This window comes from Anastrepha obliqua, chromosome 2 (genome assembly GCF_027943255.1).
Source record: "Anastrepha obliqua isolate idAnaObli1 chromosome 2, idAnaObli1_1.0, whole genome shotgun sequence".
Lineage (NCBI taxonomy): Eukaryota > Metazoa > Arthropoda > Insecta > Diptera > Tephritidae > Anastrepha > Anastrepha obliqua.
Window position 1 is genome coordinate 132,253,138 of NC_072893.1, and position 22,319 is coordinate 132,275,456.

The window sequence follows — 22,319 nt, forward strand, 5'->3', positions numbered from 1 at the left end:
TATTTTCGAATTATTTCATTTCATTATTTTTTCTCATATACTAAAGAATAATTGAAAATAACAGTTAGGGATTGTTATTATTATTATATTTTTTGTTTTGTTTTATTCCCAAGATCGAGTCTAATTTTTTTACTCGCACACTCTCAAGAATTATTCGAATCGTTCCGGTAACGTAGAACCAACTTTCGTGAGAGGCAAAGGGCTCAGTAGTTACAAGTATGCATAAAATTGAGAGGCGGCAAAGTTTTTTAATTAAATAGCCAAGCTTTGCCATTCTCTCGTTTTAGTAGTTGTTTTTATTTTATGGATCCAAATGTATCCCTTTGTGGGACGCCTTGAAGATCATTAGCATATTCCTAGTGCACAATTCCCATCAGGCTTGTGGAATATGATGTATCTACTGATTTAACCCTGCGTGTAGAACAAAAGACCTGAATTCAGGCCCACAGAATTCAGTTTCTTTTTTTGTTTTTATGTGGGACTTATTTCCTTTTGTACGCTGTTCACAATTCTCGGGACCAAAAGTGCGCATTCAAGTTACGGTTTGGGAAAATCTGAGGCGGATACCCCTAAAAACCTGTAATCAGCGACCCCAACAATTTTAAAGCAACTCCGAAAATAGGGAGTAGCTCAATGCAATTTATAATCACCATGGCGGTCACGCAGTTCAGGAAGATAGCCGCTGATTTTTGCCGCTGACGTTAAAAATTCTGTTTTGTTAACTAGAGCTTGCCGAGTCATTGTGCTCAAATCTACTTCAGAGGCAAAACACGAAATAATATTATCATCCAAAACTATATAATCTCACTTTTTTCTAATAACGGTCGCCCCTCGTAAGGCAATGGCAAACCTCCGAGTGTATTTCTGCCATGAAAAAGCTTCTCATAAAATATTTTCATATCTGTCGTTCGTAATCAGCTCAAAACTGTAGGACTCTCCATTTATGGAACAACGCACACAACAAATTGGAGAAGGAGCGGGACCAAATACATACCTAACAGAAGTGTGCTCGCCAATTATTTTTTATAGAATCTTAGCCCAAATGTCCGAAAGAGTTTTGCGCCGCATGTAAATAATAAATTTTGAAATGTTAGCCAATCTTTATGATTTTTAACCGTTAAAACTATAATTCAACCTGATTTTGAATTTTTTACGTTATTTAAACTTTCAGCTAAAATAGTTTAGCATATTTTTTAATTTATTTTTACTTTATTACGAATTCATTATCATTTTTCCTAATTTCTGTTATTAATTTACCATTTTTTTTATTATTTTTTTATACAATATTTAATTTTTTGTTTCAAAACTACACCAAATCATCTTTTGCATACTTGATACTTGTGATTCATTTGGATTGAACTAAAGATCATCATATGGCCTTAGATACTGCAACAACGCACGACCATGCAGCTATGATGATATCTACCACCACTGCCAGTCCCATTGATATAATGGGCCAGGGCGCAAGCGATCATCACGCGATGCAACACAGCCACGAGCATGGAACAATGGGCATGGAGGGACCGATGCATCATATGATGTCAATGGCGGTGAGTAGAAGGCACATGCATAGGTATGCGCCTAAAAGTAGATAGAAAAAACTGTAGGATGCTGAAAAGTAAAAATACTAAGGCTACAATGCTTTGGCGTCACCAACAGGCTCCAGCTGCATATTAGCTTCAGCTTTCCTCAACATTTCAATATTTTCCAACTACTTTAACTGCTTTTATCCTATATACTTGCTCGCCATTATTTCAGTTTCACTTTGGCTATAATGAGACTGTGCTCTTCTCATGGTGGAAATTTGATAGTATTATGGGTTTAATTGGCTCAATGATCGCCATATTTGTAATGGCTGTTCTTTATGAGGGCCTAAAATACTACCGGGAGTACCTGTTTTGGAAAACTTACAATTTGCTGGAATACCGGCCGGTCACCGGTCCGCAACGCAATCCCGAAGATCCGCAGCGTAGCACGCCGTCAACGAGCGCCTCTCCAGTGCAGTAAGTGAAGGAGCATACATAATTTTGTTGTTATAGCAAATATTTTTCATTTTTTTTCTTTTTAATTTGTTTTAATGATTTGTATGCACTTTTTGATCAAATTCTAATCTGCATTTGTTTTGTCCGTTTTGCTTACTTTTTCAATTTCATTTCTCTCTCTCATATACATATTTGTGCTGTCTACGAAAATTTTCTCTAACTAGATATGTTGGCGAGGTCATACATAAGCAACCGTGAGTATAAAATAAAAAAGAATATTAAGACATTTTGATAGCAAGTGACATGATTACCATTGCATTCCATTTTAATCTGATTTTTATGTCTGTATGTATGTTATATGTGTCGCATAATAATGATGATTCTCAGCCTAATTTTCTTGGTCATGCCTCACGTGCAGAAGTATGTCAAGTATTTTATGTAGATACCTACTAGACACTGTTTGGGCATAGAATTGTTACACCTCATGAAAATAATTGAATAGGGAATCGTTCAGTAACACAGTTAAAAATAAAAGCTATGCATCTCTGTACGTCTCTGCAGTGTAGGAAAATTTGTTCAACTGAATTTTTGCGTAATACAGCGGCCGCCGAAGCCGAAGATGCGAAATGCCGGGCAAGAAGCACCAATTGATAGGAAGAGTTTCTATTCATAGCGATCGCTCCTTAGCAGACAAAATCAAACCTCCAAGACTATTTCTGCCATGAAGAAGCTCCTCATAAAGAAAACGTCTGCCTCCATTTGTGGAAGAACATCAAGACGCATACCACAAATTGGAGGAGGAGCTCTGCCAAACACCTAAAAAGGGGGTAAGCGCCAATTATTTAGAATATATACATAACATAGTCTAAACTACAAAGTTGGAGAATGGTTCTAAGTTGCTGGCTAATTTATTTGCAAACCCCAGCAGAACTATCTTAGGCGGCCCACGCATACCGGAGAGGAATCACAAACGATGATAGCTCCAGATTTTGCAAATGACTAGAAGAGAAGGAAACTCTAGAACACCTTCTATATTCTTGCCCTGCTTTAGCTAGAACCCGAATGAAATGTTCAGGAGCTCTACAATATGAGAGGTTAGAAGGTCTCTCGGGGATAGAGCTTCAGAGCTTACTTAGATTCGCAAAAGACGCAGGCTTATTACAAAAACCTACCACAAGGAAACGTAAGGGTCTATGTGATGGATTTCAGCCAGTCAGGCCAACCTAACCGAACCTATTTGCAAACCCCTAAAATTTCCAATATTTTATATGCAAAAAATATCCATTCCAACAGTTTCAGCTCAAGCGCTGTATTAAACCTATGTAAAATCCATTTTCGTCTCGCTCAACTTCCACCTATGTATGCATGTGTTTGTTAGCGCATCGATTATCCGCCTTTAAACGCATCAAATAATCCGTTTCCTGTTGCCATTTTATATTTTATTTATAATGTATGTATGCATGTTAATTTTAAACACTTTTCCTGGTTGTCCCTCGCACTAATTTAAACTGAATGTACTCTTCTTACTCTCTTCCACCCGCAGTCCGACAATGTTGTCACTGAATCATCTATACCAAACCGGCCTCCACATCATCCAAGTGACGCTCTCCTTCATGCTGATGTTGATCTTTATGACTTACAATGTATGGCTGTGTATTGTGGTGGTACTCGGCGCCGCTGTGGGCTACTTCCTGTTCTGCTGGCGGAAGTCGGTGATTGTCGATGTAACGGAACACTGTCACTAGCAATGTTTAAAATGTGAAAGGCGCTTCACTTGGATGCGCTGCCTCTGGCCAAGGCAAATTGGCAATTCAAATAATCATCAAACTATAAATACTAAAGCTGCAGCAGCAGTGACTACAACAACAGCAACAACAAATAGAACTGGCACTAGATTGAGCATAGCAGGCGGAGGAAGCAGAGCCGAGCGAGGATCTGACGCTGGGGAAAAATATAAAAATGGCAGAAACGGTGAAGCAACTCGTCACGCAACGGCTACTTCGCTAATGAATTCCGCTGGTGGAAGCGTACGTTGTGCGCGATATACGAAGAGTGCGGCGCGTGACGACCTTGAGAAGCAGCGCGGCATACAAGTGACCATGGCGAACTACAACCAAAAGGACTATGATATTTACTACTACGAACGTGATGAGTATAAGGATGAGAAAGTTATCATTGATACAATTGCCGTTTCGGCGACCACCACTACCCAGCGGATGGAGAGCGGTTGCGGCAGCATCGGTGCTAATTGTCAGGAATGTCGAAATATTAAAATTCTCTTAAGACTAAGTTTAAGATATTTTTATGATATAAACTGTGAAATTGTAAAAAACACAATTTAAGGAGAACTCAAAAACACTAAGGCAAGCAAAAATTAAAAGTAATAACAAGTGAGCCACAAAAAGTGAGGACAAAAAAAGAAAATCCAAAATGTAGTGGGTTTAGGCAAGTGATAGCACGCAATTGTGCGGCAGGGAGAGCATATTGCAGAATTTAGAAAAAGTGAAATATTTTTACAAGATGTAGTTGTGCAGTTGTTTAGATGTAAATTGGATGTTTTGAGCTCGGTTCGTGCGCGGCAAGCGGCGAGCTATCGCTTAAGTACTGCGAAGTGATCTTCGACCAATAAAAACGAAAGTTTCACTTTTTATTTGTTAAATTACATTCACACTATTATATATACAAATATACACATACATATATATATTTTTTGCCAAAATTTGTAGCTTAAAAGTAAAACTTACTCAGCTGAACGAACATATTGCCACTTTATGGCGTTTATATTTAATTCTAATTTATTCACGAAACCAATATTATGGAGTTTTAGTATGAATTTTATTTTTCTTATTTACCCATTTGCTACTTGTTCTTATAATATTGAATTTTTTTTATTATAATCTTTTTTATTGAGAATTTTAATCGTATTAGGTCGCAAAGTATACACACAAGGCAATTTAATAGAGCAGAAACGTACATATACATATGTACCTACGCAAAGAGAGTACATAGGTACTATAAGACCAACCCACTTAGATACAGAAATGTGCATGTTTGTATTTGAAAAATTGTTACAGATTTGAGTGCGAAACGCAAATTATTGCAAGTATTATCGTATATTGCATTGTTAAGTTAGGATTGATTACAGTGAAGAAAAAATGTGCTATAATATAAAGCTCTACAACAACGCATTTTAAGTATATACATATGTACATTAAGGAAAATATTTTAAAGGAATCAAAACAATGCCCGTGGCTAATGACTTGTGTTATGGAATTAGTTTTGAGAACCAAAAGGGCCCTAAATTATACACTGCTACAAATATACATGCATATATTCGCACACACATCCATGCATACATCATACATATGTATAATATTACGAGAAAATTTTTCAAACTTACTGTGTATACTTCAAATAAAGACAAAAATATTCTTTAACTAACTGGTACTATTTTGGATCATTCATAAACGTATGTATGTATATGTGTATAACCACAATCAAATGTTCATAAATATTGAAAAAAATGTTTTTTGTATTAAAAATCAAATGGCAAACTATTTGAAATCATCTTCAAGTTAAAGCAATTTTAAATATCATTTGATACCCAATTTTTTTTACATTTATTTTATGCTTTGTATTTCGATACAGTATGGCACCATTATTTCAATAAAAAATAAATTTGGTTATTAAACGGTACAGAAACGGTAAACAACAAAATACAAATAAACAATATTACAATTTTAATTTGTCTATTCATTAAAACTTAACATCGTTATAAATTTTTTTCGGAGTATTCTTTATTCAATCCTTGTTCATATGAACCTAATTTTGGGATTATATTATCATTAAAAATATATTTTTTAAACGAAATAGATGAAACAATATGGTATGAAAAAATTACATTGTGTTCAAGCGCCTCAAAGATATGCAATTTTCAATAATATTTTATCACAATTAGGTTCATATTCTTAGGAAACATATTGAAGAAGTTATGACTTTCCCAATCTCACCCCAGGCACCTTCTTGTTTTTATTTCCTTTTTTTGTTTGAAACTTCTGCTGTCTCATTCAAATAAAATTGATTCCCATAAAATTAAATTTTAAATCTCTTGTTTAGTGTATCTAGAACGTGGAGATAAACGTGTCTGCAAAATAGAGACTACGCGTGATAACTCACATTTATATTGTATATACTCGTACACTCGTGGACACGCAAACATAACCACCTCACCTTTCTCACCTTTTCCCCAATTACTGCGCTTTGGTTTACCAAATCTTTCTGAAAATCGAAACATCTACAAAATAGAAAATAATGCAGTTATATAATATGCAGTTGAACCGTCTTTGGTAGCAATAACTGCTTAGACCCAGGCAGGCATTGAAGCAACGAGGTTTTCAAAAATTTCGTTCGGAATTTCCCGTTCCCATACCGTATTAGGCACTTTTTTCTGTTCTGCCTTAAAGTTTGATCTGTTTTGAGCCACTTTCTTTATCATCGTGCGCCATAGGTGCTTAATCGCAAACATTTTCTACATCTGTAGGAAACAAAATGGCGGCACTTGCCATAAACATGCGAATATATCGTTGGTTAAATACCGTATAAAATCTTACCGATTTAGCTCGATGACATGGTGCGGATTGAATACAACTTTTCCAAAATTTTAGCGTTCATCATTCCATCAATAAAAAGTAAAGCATCCCGTATATAGAAAGAAAACCATGCCCGGATCCATGCCCATATGGTAAATGATCATTGCAGTGCGAATTAAATCTACTTTCACCCGACCATAGTTCCGTTTTCCACTGCTCCAAGGACCAGATACGGCGCATTTTTGTCTATTCCAACCAAGATAGTCTAATTTTTGTAGACTACTAAAATGCATTTGTCAATATTTTTCACTTCAACTTCAAAAAAGAAAACACTTAAGATCAAAATAAAAATTTAAATCATTTCGACCAGAACTGCTAAAACTGCAGTTAAAATGCATATTTACATGATAAAGTTTACTCCTTCGGTTTGCGTGGCCACGAGTGTACATACATACATATTTTTTCAATAAATAAATAAAAGCCAATGTCACGCTAGATATTATCAACGAGTGAAGAGAAGTAATTTATTAATTTATACCTAGAGTTAAATGGTACAGACACTAGGAAAAATTTCAAAATATAAAAATTTTTTAGTTTTTAGTATAATACTTACTTAAGGGTAAATTCCAGTAACATTATGCTAAATTATTACACAATAAATAGTACTTCAATATATAATAGAGCACTGATTTGAATTCGATAAAGCTAAATGTTAAAAAAAATCGAGAAGGAATTGAACTCCTACAGAGCTCTATTAATTGGGTGATTAGCATTGCAAAGCCTTTTATATAAACCTACACGAAAAGTATCGAAACTGCGAAGGTTTCTACATGGCACATTAAAATCAATTAACCGAAGAAGGGACGAGTAGGCGATTTGACCCGAAAGGGTAAAGGATTATAAGATGGAATCAGTTCAAAACAATGTAAGGAGTACAATGCAAAACGTACAAATATTTTATGCACTCTGTCCAATCGATTTATATGAATAGTGTGATGTGGTATCCAGATAAAGCAGCGTATTCCAATTTAGACCGAACAAATGAAGAGAATAGAATCTTAAGTATATATGGGTCAAAGATTGCGAAGAATGTACGAATACGATATAATAAATAATGCCCCTGTTCCGCTAAATATCCAAACTAAATTTGCAGGTTTTTTTATATTTTTTTCACTTTTATTCTTTTATTCATGCAATAATGCAGTTTTAATGAGCTGCGGAAACGTCTAAAAAATATATTTACTTTCACATCTGAATATATATAGTACCGTGAGTAGGTACAATAAAAAATGCTTTTGTTGCTAGCATTACATACACACATATTACACAAATTTATTTACACCCACATCTAACACTTCTTACACAAATGTTTACAAATACAAATTACAGTTATGGGAAGTATTTTGTTAATTGCAACAATGAGAAGTACACAAAGTCAAATTACAATTCATGCACACAAAGTCATTGAGGAATAAAACGCAATTAGCTAATACTAGGCACACCACGACACTTGTTAGTATTGAGTTGACATACGTAGTTTAGTGAAATTGCAAATTTTCTAGTCATCAATTTACACTCTACTGTTTGGTTGACTCAGACTTGGGCTCGTCTGCATCTCCATCATCCAATGTGGCGTCACGTTCCACCAATTGTTTCAGCAATTCAAAACCACTCTTCCACTTAATAATGTCCGCCCGCAAATCCATTTTATCTCGGTGTGCTGTAATCTTTTTGTCCAACGCGAAATCTCGCCGTGGACAAGCTATGTCGCCCTGTCGCAGTTTCAGCACTGGACACAGGTCATTGTGGCCATCACCGACGTATATGATGCGCTCGTATTGCGTATTATCACGCAAATTTCGTTTGGCCACAAAATGTTCCAATATTTTACCTTTGCACAAGTTAGAAGCGCTTAATTTACATTCGGTCTGATGGTGATAGGGGCGTACATGCAGCAAGCCATCGTTGTCAAAGTATGCTGGATTTGTGAATATACTTTCGAAACAATTTGTCAGACCATGCGCCTCCAGCCATTCTGTTATGAAGATGGTGTTCGAGTCACTGATAATGATTAGATCGTATTTGTTTTCCGGCGCTTGATGCAGCCGCTTCAGCAATCGCACAAAACCAGGTACTTCCGGTATGCCGCGTATTTTGTCGCGAATCGATTGTGGCGAATAACATTGCTTATGCAAGCGTCGAAAAACATCAGCCATGTATTCTTGCCATCCTTGTTTGTGAATAATAGTATCACTGGGAAACTTATCGACTGGTAACAGGTCCCGCACAACTGTGTCCGTATTATCATCCACCACAGTGCAGTCAAAATCAAAAGCGACCAAGCGGCGTGAAACTCTTGGAAGCATCTTGCAGTTTGCCATAATCGAGCTATTTGACTTTTGAATAAACAATCAAACGCAAAACATCCCAAGCTTGTGGGTGACTGTCAGGTAAATGCGAACAAGCAGCTGACTTTCTAATGGTTGCGCTCACCTAGTTTTGCATAGATGTGTGAATGAGTGGGTGGGAAATTTTTGCACCAGGAAATTTCTAAATTTATTTAGAGGTCACAAGTTTGACCTTTACTTTGGATTAAAAGCTAACAACTTAATAACATTACTTAATTCAATTTTCAAAACGCTTTAATAACAGAAAACAGAGAACGCAGAGATGGTCTAAAACGGAAGCTCGTTTCGAAAATATACACAAATATACCAAATGACAAAATATTAGCAGAGTAGTATTTTTCATGCATGAGAGATTTTAAAAACAGAAACAAAAAATAAAGAACATTGGATAAATCCAAATCAGCAGTTGGGATATCAGAGCAGAGAACGTAAATTGATAGAGAAGGCTCAGAGAACGTTAATGTATACAATGTATCAGGGCCGTGGAGAGAGTATTCGGGCCCCGGGGGAAACTTGAGATGCGGGCCCCTTCAAATTATGTCTAATTCATATAATTCGAATTACTCTCGAGTCCGGGCCCTCTGAAAACTCCGGGCCCTCTGAAAACTCCGGGCCCGGGGGAAAAAGTACCCAATCCCTCCCCCTCTCGTCGAGCCTGCAATGTATACATTATTCTCTGGGGATATAACAACAGAGGCAAAATATTTTTCGGTTTTTGCATTGTTTAGTGTAATTTAAATAAATTTGATAATTTATAGAACTACTGTTCCTATCTGTTTAATTTGCATTGGATAAATCGGTATAAAATTAAAGAATGATCTGAGAAAATTATTCTTAATAAGTCTTACACCATTCTTTATTTAAAAAAATTTTAAATTTAGCAACAATTCTCCTAATTTTGTAGGTGATAATCATGTATAAAAAGATCCCTAAATACTAAGGTCCGTCTAAATTTTTGAAACGCATTTCCGCTCATATTTCTCACGAGTAGAACTAAGTAGGAGCGATACGTGGAATAATTCCGCACCCTCATTAAAACCCTCCGGGGGATTCTGCAGTTTCCGTGGCGCCGCAATCTGACGACGGATTCTTATAGAACTCGACAAAAGAAAACGAAATGATTAAGTAAAATTTTTTGATATTTCGCTTAGTTTTCGAGATATTTAATAAAAAAGGTCTCAAAATGCCCTTTGCAACTTCACTATAATTTGCCTATTACGCTATATATTTTTTAACACTTCAATAAAATTCACGAAATATACACTCACACGCGTGTTTTTACTTATTTTTATCCTTATATTCGAATTATTTCTATTAAAATAAAATGCAAATGCATTTGTCCATGCAGTAACTTTCCAATTTTAAACGCGAGTAAGAAGAAGATTGGAATGACGACAGTATGGTGTTGCCGGATGCCTGCGAATGAAACAAAAATATGAACCAAAATCTGAACAAAAATTAAGGCCGAAGGCCGCCCACGCGAAAAGGTGTTCTACGCAAAAATACTGTGGATTGCGTAGCCGGAGTTGGACTGATGAGGGTTATTTTTTTGAAGCGCGGCCGAAGGCCGCCCACGCGAAAAGAAGTTCTACGCAAAAATACTGTGGATTGCGTAGCCGGAGTTGGACTGATGAGGGTTATTTTTTTGAAGCGCGGCCGAAGGCCGCCCACGCGAAAAGGTGTTCTACGCAAAAATACTGTGGATTGCGTAGCCGGAGTTGGACTGATGAGGGTTATTTTTTTGAAGCGCGGCCGAAGGCCGCCCACGCGAAAAGGTGTTCTACGCAAAAATACTGTGGATTGCGTAGCCGGAGTTGGACTGATGAGGGTTATTTTTTTGAAGCGCGGCCGAAGGCCGCCCACGCGAAAAGGTGTTCTACGCAAAAATACTGTGGATTGCGTAGCCGGAGTTGGACTGATGAGGGTTATTTTTTTGAAGCGCGGCCGAAGGCCGCCCACGCGAAAAGGTGTTCTACGCAAAAATACTGTGGATTGCGTAGCCGGAGTTGGACTGATGAGGGTTATTTTTTTGAAGCACGGCCGAAGGCCGCCCACGCGAAAAGGTGTTCTACGCAAAAATACTGTGGATTGCGTAGCCGGAGTTGGACTGATAAGGGTTATTTTTTTGAAGCGCGGCCGAAGGCCGCCCACGCGAAAAGGTGTTCTACGCAAAAATACTGTGGATTGCTTAGCCGGAGTTGGACTGATGAGGGTTATTTTTTTGAAGCGCGGCCGAAGGCCGCCCACGCGAAAAGGTGTTCTACGCAAAAATACTGTGGATTGCGTAGCCGGAGTTGGACTGATGAGGGTTATTTTTTTGAAGCGCGGCCGAAGGCCGCCCACGCGAAAAGAAGTTCTACGCAAAAATACTGTGTTAATTAATTTAATTTTAATTACTTTATTATTTTTTGAGATACGCTTAATATCATTGTTTTTAAGTTTGAATGAGTTGTATGTTTTTATTTTCAAAATTATTTCTCAACTTAAAATTAGAGCAAAAAATACTGCAGTTTTACAATGAATTTTCTACTGAACATCTCTGCATACGAACTTCGTTTTTATTTCAGGTGTACGGCAACACCAACTTTGCGCTAAATTAGTGAACTTTAACATTAAATTACTCGAAAACTAAGCGAAATATCAAAAAATTTTACTTGTTCTTTTCGTTTTCTTTTGTCGAGTTCTATAAGGAACCGTCGTCAGATTGCGGCGCCACGGAAACAGCAGTATTGCCACCCTCCGGAGGCTTATAGTTTTTTAAGAAAGTTATTGTTAAAACTGCGGAAACTAGCGAAAAGTTAGTTCTGCAAGACATCTGAAAAGAAGGAACTGGAAGGGTGTTTTTTAATCCGTAAAATTTTTGCATAAGACGTTTTATGAGTCCAACTCTGCCTGTGCCGTCCACAAAATTTTTGCATAGAACTCCTTTCTGCGTAGACAGCTTCGTCACGCTCCAAAAATATCCCTCGTAAATTAAACCGTCATATGTATTCGGGTAGTCTGAACCCATAAAAACTCCCCTTCCCTATCATTAGCATTGAATTGAAATACTTATTTTTTGTTCGTATTTTTATTTTCATTTGCAGGCGTCTGGCAGCACAGGTTTATTGTCAGTTCCAAAGAATTATTTTCGCTTAAAATTGGAAAGCGATGATATTCATAGATGTATTGCATTTAATTTTCATTGAAATATTTTTTTTATTGTTTTTATTGAAAACATGTGTATGACTGCATATTTCATTAATTGAAATTAAGTCTAGAATAACATATGTATAATGTGCCATACTGTTGTGAAATTAATGTAGGCAAATAAAACCACACTCTAAGTGGAAATATCGCAATAATATTTTCTACAAACGCAATTTCACACAAGTGCGAACCTCAAGTAAAGTTTTGTGTGCCGATTTTTATCATCAAACCTACAACCCTGCCAATTGGCTTGTTTTGGGTAATTTCTCTCCCTTTTTAAATTTCCTTTTACTACCCTTTAAAACACGCTCCGTAGAGTAAAAACAGCTGTTCGTTTTCTTAGCAAAATGTAAATAAAACATAGGGGCAAACGTCAACACCACTACTGCAAATAAATTTTGGTTTTCGTGGTCGTGCGCATAGCATAGCAAAGTGTTTTAGTAGTCTGCATCGCACAGTGCAGTCTAACGTACGTTCGCAATTGAAGGTGTACGTTGAAAAGCTGTCATCATTAATTCCATAAATTGTGTCCTGGCATAGTAGTAAATAGTAAGATTTGGTTTCAAGAAGAAGTTTCCAAAATGGAAGTGGAGCGCAGCTCAGCGCAAGCACAAGTGAATACGACAACTGCTGCTGGTAGCAGTACTGGCGCAACAGTTGCATTAGGTTCGGCCGAGAAATGTGCAACAATTGCTAATATCAAAAACCAGCAACATCGGCGATTACAAGATGTCGGTACTCTACAGCGGGAAGACTTCGATGGCGGACCAGTGAGTGTAGATGAAATCGAACCGGGACTCTACTTGGGTATGACTGCTGAATATGTACCATGGAATGATCAATCATCCATTCTCTTCTGCTGTAGGTAATTTGACAGCAGCAACTCACATGGAAACGTTGAAAAATTTTAAGATCACACATATTTTGACTCTGGACTCAGTTCCTTTACCGCAACATATAACACAAGCGAGCTTCCTAACAACCAAATACGTGCACAGTAAGTTGTGTTTCGCTTTCCTTACCAAACACTACAATCATATCACGATGTTCTAACTGAAGCACAAACATTTTCATGAATGAGTCGTAACAAAATTTCAAACCAGTTTGTATGATAGTGTGATACAAAAAGAATTGCTTAGAAAATTTAAAATTATTTCTGTCCTTCAGCATAGAAAGGAATTTTTAAAGATATATTTTGCCACCTATAAATCTTAAATCAGCATTCGTGTGTGCACATACACATGACATTCCAGGGCGTCGTACTTAAAGCTTCACAATGATTTTATTTAAGGACTTACATGTATCGAAATAACAAGAATTGAGCACATGAATTTAATGTCAAAGGGCCTTCTAATATAGTAGCACCGAATTGTGCTCTACTAATATTATTGCATGACAATCACGCACAGAGCTATATAAAGGGCCCGTTGGGATAAAGCCTTACAACTGGTTGCAAGGAAAACCCTGCCGAGACAGTTTCAACAAACTAAGCTTTTAATATCCTGACGAGTATCCTTTATGATGCACACACTAATGCACGTATTTGCATAGCCGGGTACTCGCATATGCCAACATGCCAATGCGCGGTAGCCGAACATGCAATTTAGCCATATTGGCACGCAATTTCATCAGCAGACGCACAGGCATGTGGATGAGTATTGCGTTTCGCCTATCCCTCTGTCGCTGACTGTTAGCGCCTTATATACGCTTCATCACATTCACCCTCCCCTGCACCCGTTGTGTGTGCGTATGCATTGTTGTTGTTGTTGTTATTGTAGCAGTATCTTTGCTCTGTCAGTATAGTGTAATCACCGGTCGTCTTCTTCTAGCTCATCTAACGGTAGGCCCAGGAAACTGGCTGTTTCGACGGGTTGGGTACAGAGGGACAGAGGTGTTAGATGAGTGGGTTTGATGGGGCATGTGAAAAGGTAGTTAGTGTCGTGCGGGGTGCCTTTACATGCCGGACATATGTTTAGTATGTCGGGCTCGATTCTGGATAAGTAGGAGTTTAACCTACTACAGTATCCAGAACGTAATTGTGCCAAGGTTACGCGGGACTCTCGGGGAAGCTGGAGCTCTTCGTCTGCAATTGGTGGTGGTTGGACTCCGAAAACGGCATTCGGGGGTCGGGAGTTTAGGAAGGTGGTAAGGGTCTCCCGATGAATGTCGTTTATGTCCTGTCTGTACACTGTCTGATTCTGGAGTGGTCTGTCTTTTTTGTCCAGGATCTTGTCCACGTAATATAGTTGAGGAAGTGCCTCCTGATGTGTCTGGGAGGTGGCTCAGGCTCAAGCAAGTGTCTGCAATGGTGAGGCCTACGGTGACACCCTAGCAGAAACTGCTTGCTGAGCAGTTTGTTATGCTCCTTCACAGGAAGCATGTGAGCCTCGTCATGCAGGTGTTGTATAGGGGTCATCAGGAGACATCCTGTCGCGGTCCTTATTGCAGTATTTTGGCAGGTCTGTAGCTTCGTCCACTGCGTATCACTGGTTCCAGGCGACCAGACACGCGCAGCATAGTTAAGAACCGGTCGGCCTATTGCTTTGAAAGTCGACAGAAACATTTATTTGTCTTTGCCCCAAGTGCTGCCGGCAAGCGACTTGAGGACCTTGTTGCGATTCTGTACTCTCGTTGCAATAGCGGTTGTGTGCGCTGAGAAGGAGAGCAAACTGTCAAAGGTGACTCCCAATATTCTGGGGTTGTTTACCGTCGGTATTGGGGTATCATCGACGTGTACCTGAAGTTGCAGCTTTACCTCCTTTGTCCAGGTGGTTAAAAGGGTCGCCGTGGATTTAGTGGAAGAAAGTTGTAGGTTTCTCTCAGTGAAGAAGCGAGAAAGGCGGGCGAGGTAGTCGTTTACTTTTGTGCATAGGCCATCAATGTCATTGCCCGACGCCATTATCGTGCAGTCGTCGGCGTATGAGACCAGTGAGACTCCCTCTGATGGCTGGGCGAATTTCGAAATGTAGAAATTAAAAAGTAAGAGTGAAAGGACACTACCCTGCGGTACTCCTTGCTTTATTTTTCTCTGTTTTGACGTTTGGTCTCGAAATATCACCGACGAGTGACGACCACTCAGGTAGTTCGTGGTCCACCTCTTCAGCCCTGGCGGGAGTGTCGACTGTAAAATGTCATGTAGTAGCGTGGCGTGGCTGACTGTATCGAAATCGTTTTGTAAGTCCAACACTACTAGGACAGTCCTCTCGCAGGGGCGGTTTTGGTTTAGTCCGTGTTTATGACGGTGAGTGCTGTGGTGGTGCTGTGCACTCTTCGGAAACCATGCTGGTGTGAGGCTGGAGTCAGGTGTTCTGTGAGGAGTGGGAGTAGAAGGGCTTCAAGAGTCTTCACTACTGAGGAAAGGAGAGTTATCGGACGATAGGACTCCCCTTGGTTGGCGGGTTTCCCTGGCTTCAGTAGTGGGACCACTCTCCCTAATTTCCACTTATCAGGAATGATGAGAGTGGCCATAGACAGGTTGAAGACCTTAGTGAGAAATTCTACTCCCAATGGACCCAGCTTTTTCAGCATCAGCATGTTTAGTCCGTCAGGGCCAATGGCTTTAGATGGTTTCATATTTTTGATGGCCCCCTGAACCTCGTCGCTGGAGAAAGCAAGCGGTGCACTGTTGTATGTCAGTTTGTGCAACCGTCTGGTGTCACAACGTTTGGATCTGTCGACCGGAGGATGCAGTATAAATTGCCGGCTAAAGTAGCTCGCGCATCTCTTCGGATCCGACGAAGTACGACCGTTGAAGGTGATATTCACCTTGTCGTTGTGCTTCGTCGGGTTCGACAGGGACCTTACGGTGGACCAGAGCTTGCTCACACCAGAGGTGAAGTTGCAGGACTTCAGATGCTCTACCCATTTGGTCCGCTTATGTCGGGTTACCAGTTGCCGGATCTCCGAATTGAGATCCTTTATTCCCCCCGGGATCGGCCTGGCGTAGGCGATCACGCTCATTGGCCTGAACAACTGCTTCGGCTGGGAAATTGGGACGTATGTCCCGGATCCGTCCAGCGGTTATGTGAAGAGACGCGGCGGCTGTGATCACCTTGCGGAATGCGCGTTCGCCTGCGCGCACATCGGTGGGAATGGGTAGGGCTGCGAAAATGTCCTCAGTAAATTCCGCGAATCTGGTCCAATCAGCTTTGTTAGAGTTGATATATGACCGGTGATCCGCGGAAACAAAGTTGGCAGGTTTCTCGATCGAGATGATAATGGGCAAGTGGCAGGCTTGAATGCCAAAGATCGTGATGCGCGTTAAAGTCACCTACTACCAATCGGTTTTCTCCCCTGATGAGCGCACCAATATCAGAGAGATATCCTGCCGGGCAGCAGGTGACAGGAGGTATATATATATTATAAATTTCGAGCTCGGCATCGCCTGACCGGACAGCTATACCTTCACATTCTAAGGTGCTGTCCCTGCGGTCGATGCCTTCATCGATGAGACGATACTGCTCTGAATGGTGGACTATGAACGCTAGGCCACCACCGTTGTCTCGCTCGCGGTCCTTTCTATGCACGTTGTAGCCGTCCCTGGTAATCAGGGGGGAGCTAGCGTGCAGTTTTGTCTCCTGAACCGCAGCTATCTTGATACCATACCGGCTCATGAATTGGTAGTGGCCTGATGTTGACTGGCGACCGCGCCAATGGGGGCGGTTGCGGGTGCAGAGCTCTGCAGCAGGAGGCAACGAAGTCGCGTGTCCACTCACGGGTGGTGTGCAGGCCGGAGCACCTCCGAAAATGGCACCAGGCACTGCAAGAATTGCATTGGACAGTTGTCAAGTTCCGAGGAACTACGGTCTGACACACGGAGCAGACTGTGCGGGGGACCAAGAACTGCTGTTTTGTCCCCGCACTGGGGTAGGAGCAGGAGGGTTGTGGGTCAGAGAGGGAGTTCTGTTGCTCGTAGGGGCTCCTTACCGTTGAGGTGTTGTTGGTGGCGGCAGTTTGACGTGCCGGCACTGAGGGCAGTATCGCCGTTGAGGCCGGGGCCGCCTGTGGGCGGGAGCAACACGTGGCCACATACCTTGTGGACCACTCCCTGTGAGTCTTAAGGCCTGAGCAGGTCTTAAGATGGCACCACCCGTTGCACTTATTACACCTAACCGAGGTGGAGATCGGGTGGAGCCGTTTGTAGCAAATGCAGTAGTAATATACTTCTGGTCCGGGGTTGGGTTCGACGCCAGCCCGGAGGAGAAGTATTTGGAGCAAACGTGCTGTAATGAGTTGCTCCTGTGAAGAAAGATTGGGGGTGGGATACGTTACACTTGGTCGGGAAAAACCCGAGTCATTCCGGTAACGTAAAACCGCCTGCCATGTGCATTTAATTATTGCTATTGCCATAAAATTTCATTTGCGTAGGTTTTATTAAATTTCATTTTTTGCTGCCATACATCCATTCAATAACCTTTCTTAGCACACCCACATTATGCAACATCGCCGCTAGTCATTGACAACGATAAGTGAATTGTAGCACACACCACATACCATCCAACACTTGCCGCGCATATCAAAGTAGTCATTACATGAGGCGCTTCACACACTCGCATATGTATGCATGTGCGAGGTTTACTAAGAAACATAAGGGGACTTTTAAAATTTCGCGGACTACGTAAATACTTGAACATACATACGTTTTCGGCCATTTTACAATTCTGTTTTCTGTTTTATATAAAGGATCCACGATCGACCAAAAGACGGGCTTGGTGATTTTTTTACCCCTTGTTCGTGATTTTTGGTCATACTTCTATTCAGCGGACTTGGCCCTTTGCGAACTGGTCCCGTTCGCGAAACTGAAAACATCCCTAAAACAACAGATATGCCACGCTCGAGGACATAAAGACCGTACCAGAGGAAGATTTTAAGGCTAGCTACAGAACGAGGATTAGAAAACGCGATGATGCAAAGGAATCTGAGGGCATTATTTTGAAGGGGACAGCAGACACGATAGATAATTACATAAATACTATTCGAGAGACACAAAAAGTCACCCTATTTTTTAACAAACCTTGTAAATATCTGGATACATATACACATATGTGCAGAGCTTTTACCCCCAACTGTCATTGTGTAAGCTACAACGATCCGACCCATCGCCCTGTGCGGGTTGCGTTGACGTTGATGGCAGATACTGTGGATTTGTTTATTATTACACTCTCATCTGAATTAAGGCAAAAGCGACAGACTCGAATGTTTTTATTGGCAGCGTGTTTACTTTTCCATGATATATTTATGCCAGCCGCCAGTGTGGGTCGCAGAGCACATGAAAAAAAAAACAACTCTTATAATAGCCTTATTCCACACATATAGAAAATAAACTTGCAGTGACATCGATAAACAAAATACTTATAGATGCTGATGTGTAGCGTTAGAAGTAAAGGAGGGAATCTTTTCAATATTTTAGACGAGCTGTTCAGCCATAAAAAAACTGAATACATGAAAAATTTCACTTAAATAGACATTTATGGCGATTTTTTAAAGAAAATTTTGAGTTCACTGACGAAGGTTTTTTTCCATATACCTTGAAAATTCATTAACAGCATCTATATGATTTAGCTCAAAGTTGCACATGCACCTTTGATCCATAAGAACCTTTTAAAATTACAATTGTTGAGTTTGTATACAACTTCAATGGCAATTCAAACCCAACCCAACGCGGTTTTGTGTTCTCAATTGCTGCTATGACTTCTCATTTTGTTTTTATTAACTTTCTGTGTCTCTCTTTCATTCTATCTAGTTGCGGATATGCCTAAGGAGGACATCTTACACCACCTGGATACCTGCACGGATTTTATAAGCAAGGCTTTAGAGCAAAAAGGCAATGTTCTTGTACACTGGTGTGTACACTATAACTAAACATACAATAAGAATTACCTTCTGCTTTCTCACCTCGAAATTTTTAGCTCATACTTATTTCCCTTTTAGTTACTTCGGCGTTAGTCGGAGCTCCGCAGCGGTCATAGCTTTCATTATGAAACATAACGATATCGAGTATCAAGCCGCCTTTGATTTGGTGCGCTCAAAACGACGTTTCGTACAACCAAATCCAGGCTTTATGTCGCAGCTGAAACTCTATCGCCGCATGGGCTGCAAAATCGATCCGCAATATCAGCGTTATAAACTGTATCGCCTACGTTTGGCTGGGGAACAAGTACGCAAAGGTGTGCACTTGAAAATTTAATTTGTGAGCATCATAAAACTTTCTTTACAATCATTTTTTCTTCTTTTTACACACAGCGAAAATATTGCCACAATCGTTTAATAGTCTGATAAGATCAGATCCAGCCGTCACACAGGAGAATCCGGAACCCATTGTCTATCGTTGTCGTAAATGTCGTCGCATTTTGGCGTCCAAATCGCATGTGCTGCTGCACAACAACAAGTCGCTTCCTGTTACCAGCAATGCGCTATCAACCACCAGTCACACCAATGTAGGCGAGCAGACGGCGCCGCGGCTGCTCGAACAGATCGCCGCTCAAATACGGAAAGCTTCATTGGAGTCACCCACCGGCACTGATGCCATCAACGCTGCCACGGAGCAGCAGTCGACTGCATGCCGCAGCATCCTGTTTGTGGAGCCGATCTCCTGGATGCGCAACATTTCACACAGCACACAAGGCCGTTTGAATTGTCCGAAATGCGACCAAAAGGTGGGAAATTTCAGCTGGATCAATGGCTGTCAATGCCCATGTGGCGAAGAAATATCGCCAGCTTTCTATTTGATACTATCGCGTGTAGAACTTTCCAAAGCTGTGCAGAACGTGCAAACCACACTTTAGATTAGTTTGAATAGAAAGTAGCAAGCGAAAGCTAGACAGTGAAATGCTGGGCCTTTATTCTCAATGGTATTACTTGGCTTACTTACTACAGTTATGAAAACAAAAATTAAAATCAAAGTTTACAAATCTTGATGTGAAATTGAAATGCTTCCATTGTAAGTAAATCGAGACTCAAATTAAACAAGATATCCAAATAAATTACTTCCTAGCTAAAATATCAAAATTTTCAAATTACGTTTAGATACATAAAAAACAAATTTAAATGAAAAATACCAAGTTGTGAGCAGCTAATCAAATTTAAATGTGTATATTTCTATGATGCGAACTTACGGCGGTAAACTTTTTAAATTTTGCAAATTAGCCAATTTCCTTTATGTTTCGAAAAAGATAATGTAAGGAATGTTTGTATGTATTATTGTAAAGTACTCAGCTTGAAGAGATTAAATTATAAATTTATGCGATTCCGCAAGAGCACCGACAATAGTTGGAAAAACTGTATTAGAAACTTATTCCGCTTTACAAACATTTAAAAAATAATGATATATTGATATATGTGTGTATGTACGTGTCAACAAAGATAAACTAAATGAAAAAATATTAAAAAATGGATATTTTAAGAAGAACTCATTTCTATGGGAAATTATTAAAATTCGTGATATGAGAAATGCCCAAGATTTATAAACGTTTTCCAAATAACACTGCATTTTTCGATTTCAATAAATAACAATTTCCATGAAACTACTGAAGTTTTTGTTGCCAAATGTACACACAACATTCCATATAGGTGACTACGTACTAAGTATCATATTATATATAAGAGTACTTACCTGACAAAGATATTTTCAGCTCAAATTATATTAAAAAAAAAAGTGATCCTTCTGCAGCATTCCTCCCTTTGAAGGTCGTAACCTTCACAATTTGGAAAATACCATGATATTTAGAAAGATATAGGCAGACGCGTGAACCATTCATCGGATACAATTTAAAAATGCAAAAAAAAAAAACGAAAATACAGGGTCCGCCATATAACTTTACGGAATTAAAAATGCTATAAAAAAGAAACTACTCAATATTTTTCCAAAGTGTTTCTTTTATTTTGAAGTACAATTCTTCCGGTTAATGATGGAACACAACTTCATTCATATGGCTGCCTCGGCTAGCTATGCACCATCCCATACGGTCGGTCCAATTTTTCAACACATTTTCGATTGTATGCGGCTGTATTTCAGCTATGACATCGCGTATCTTGGTCTTCAGTGCATCAATTGTTGCTGGTTTGTTGGCATAACACTGGTCTTTGACGGCACCCAAAGATTTCGGGTGTACGTACGGTTTTTGGTCGGTCACGCGTTGGTTTGTCAATAAGCAACCCAGTTTCTCTTACTTTTTTCGCAAAGTACGCACATACGCTTCATTCGGTGCTTTTTTTCTTCCCATTGCTGTACGTAATTTTCGTACACATTCTGCAACATTACCATGATTTTCAAAGTAATGTCGCAATATTTCCCAGCGTTCTTTGAGCGTATGCACAACCATTTTCGTTCAGCGGAAGAATAAGACTAATTTTCTGTCAAATCAGATGACAGCTAAGTGTTACCATTCTTCAAATAATACCTAGTTCAAATCCGTAACGATAGATGGCGGGCCCTTTATAATACTTAAAAAAATATATAATCCTTCATGATCAGCATTTTGGTCTTAGCATAAGATTAGCCATGAAACTTTTATGTTGTTGCTAACACCGCATAAAAATACTACAACACCCCATTCCCATGGCAGCCGGTTCTACGTTACCGGAATGACTCGGGTTTTTCCCGACCAAGGGCTGCCGCCCCAGTACACTAGCCCTGTCTAGTGTATCGTATATCACTACAACACCCCCACGTTCCCCCCAACAGTCGGTTCTACGCTACCGAAACGACCCGGATTTATATCCGGCCAAGGTCTGTCACTCCAGCAGCATTATGCTGTTACAACAACAACAATACAGCCCCATAAACACTAGGCGAAAGGCTAAACATGTGCAAGCCAGAAATAATTCAGCTAAAAGCTAGCATTATTAGTACATGGAACAATTTCTTAGCTAAGCCATACATCTCATACAAAGCTAAATGGAAGCTGTTTCAGGCTGTGTGCAGAGCCATACGAACATACGCTGCTCAAATCTGTGGTTATACGCTGTTCGAAGAAGTAAATAAACTTCAGCGTTATTTTATTAAAAGAATTTTCAAATTACCTGACTTCACCCCGAATTATGCAATAACGCTAGAAACTAACGTAGAAGATAGCTACTTACATTCGTTAGAACTACATGGGGACATATACATTTGGAAAACTATCTATAAATACAACAGCAGTAGACTCTCG

General features: G+C 39.8%; 3 protein-coding genes across 10 annotated transcripts in view; 2 read left to right on the forward strand and 1 right to left on the reverse strand.

Moving 5' to 3' along the window:
• The window catches only part of LOC129239717 (high affinity copper uptake protein 1), a 50,354-nt gene extending 44,935 nt beyond the window's left edge, over positions 1–5,419 (forward strand). For 5 of the 7 annotated variants that reach the window (XM_054875488.1, XM_054875487.1, XM_054875491.1 and 2 more), the window contains 4 exons: positions 1,366–1,550; positions 1,759–2,003; positions 2,207–2,236; positions 3,526–5,419. In XM_054875488.1, the coding sequence (XP_054731463.1) occupies positions 1,366–1,550; positions 1,759–2,003; positions 2,207–2,236; positions 3,526–3,727 (662 nt within the window). In that variant the 3' untranslated portion in view covers positions 3,728–5,419. The remainder of the gene's footprint in view (positions 1–1,365; positions 1,551–1,758; positions 2,004–2,206; positions 2,237–3,525) is intronic. The other 2 variants (XM_054875492.1, XM_054875493.1) reach the window with 2 other exon arrangements.
• A 2,371-nt stretch (positions 5,420–7,790) lies between these two features.
• LOC129239718 (probable phosphatase phospho2) lies at positions 7,791–8,982 on the reverse strand. Its single transcript, XM_054875495.1, has one exon. The coding sequence runs from the start codon at positions 8,950–8,952 to the stop codon at positions 8,149–8,151; it is 804 nt and encodes a 267-aa protein (XP_054731470.1). The 5' UTR covers positions 8,953–8,982; the 3' UTR covers positions 7,791–8,148.
• A 3,522-nt stretch (positions 8,983–12,504) lies between these two features.
• On the forward strand, positions 12,505–20,690 carry LOC129238837 (dual specificity protein phosphatase MPK-4). Of its 2 annotated transcripts, XR_008581810.1 has the most exons (6): positions 12,505–12,975; positions 13,034–13,165; positions 18,911–19,010; positions 19,099–19,334; positions 19,411–20,107; positions 20,194–20,690. XR_008581810.1 is itself a non-coding variant. In XM_054874037.1 (5 exons), exons 1-5 carry the CDS (start codon positions 12,750–12,752, stop codon positions 19,950–19,952), a joined length of 1,236 nt encoding a protein of 411 aa, XP_054730012.1. In that variant the 5' UTR covers positions 12,505–12,749; the 3' UTR covers positions 19,953–20,690. The 2 variants fall into 2 exon arrangements, 1 of the variants encoding a protein (XP_054730012.1); XM_054874037.1 differs by having other exon boundaries at positions 19,411–20,690.
• The last annotated feature ends 1,629 nt before the right edge of the window (positions 20,691–22,319 follow it).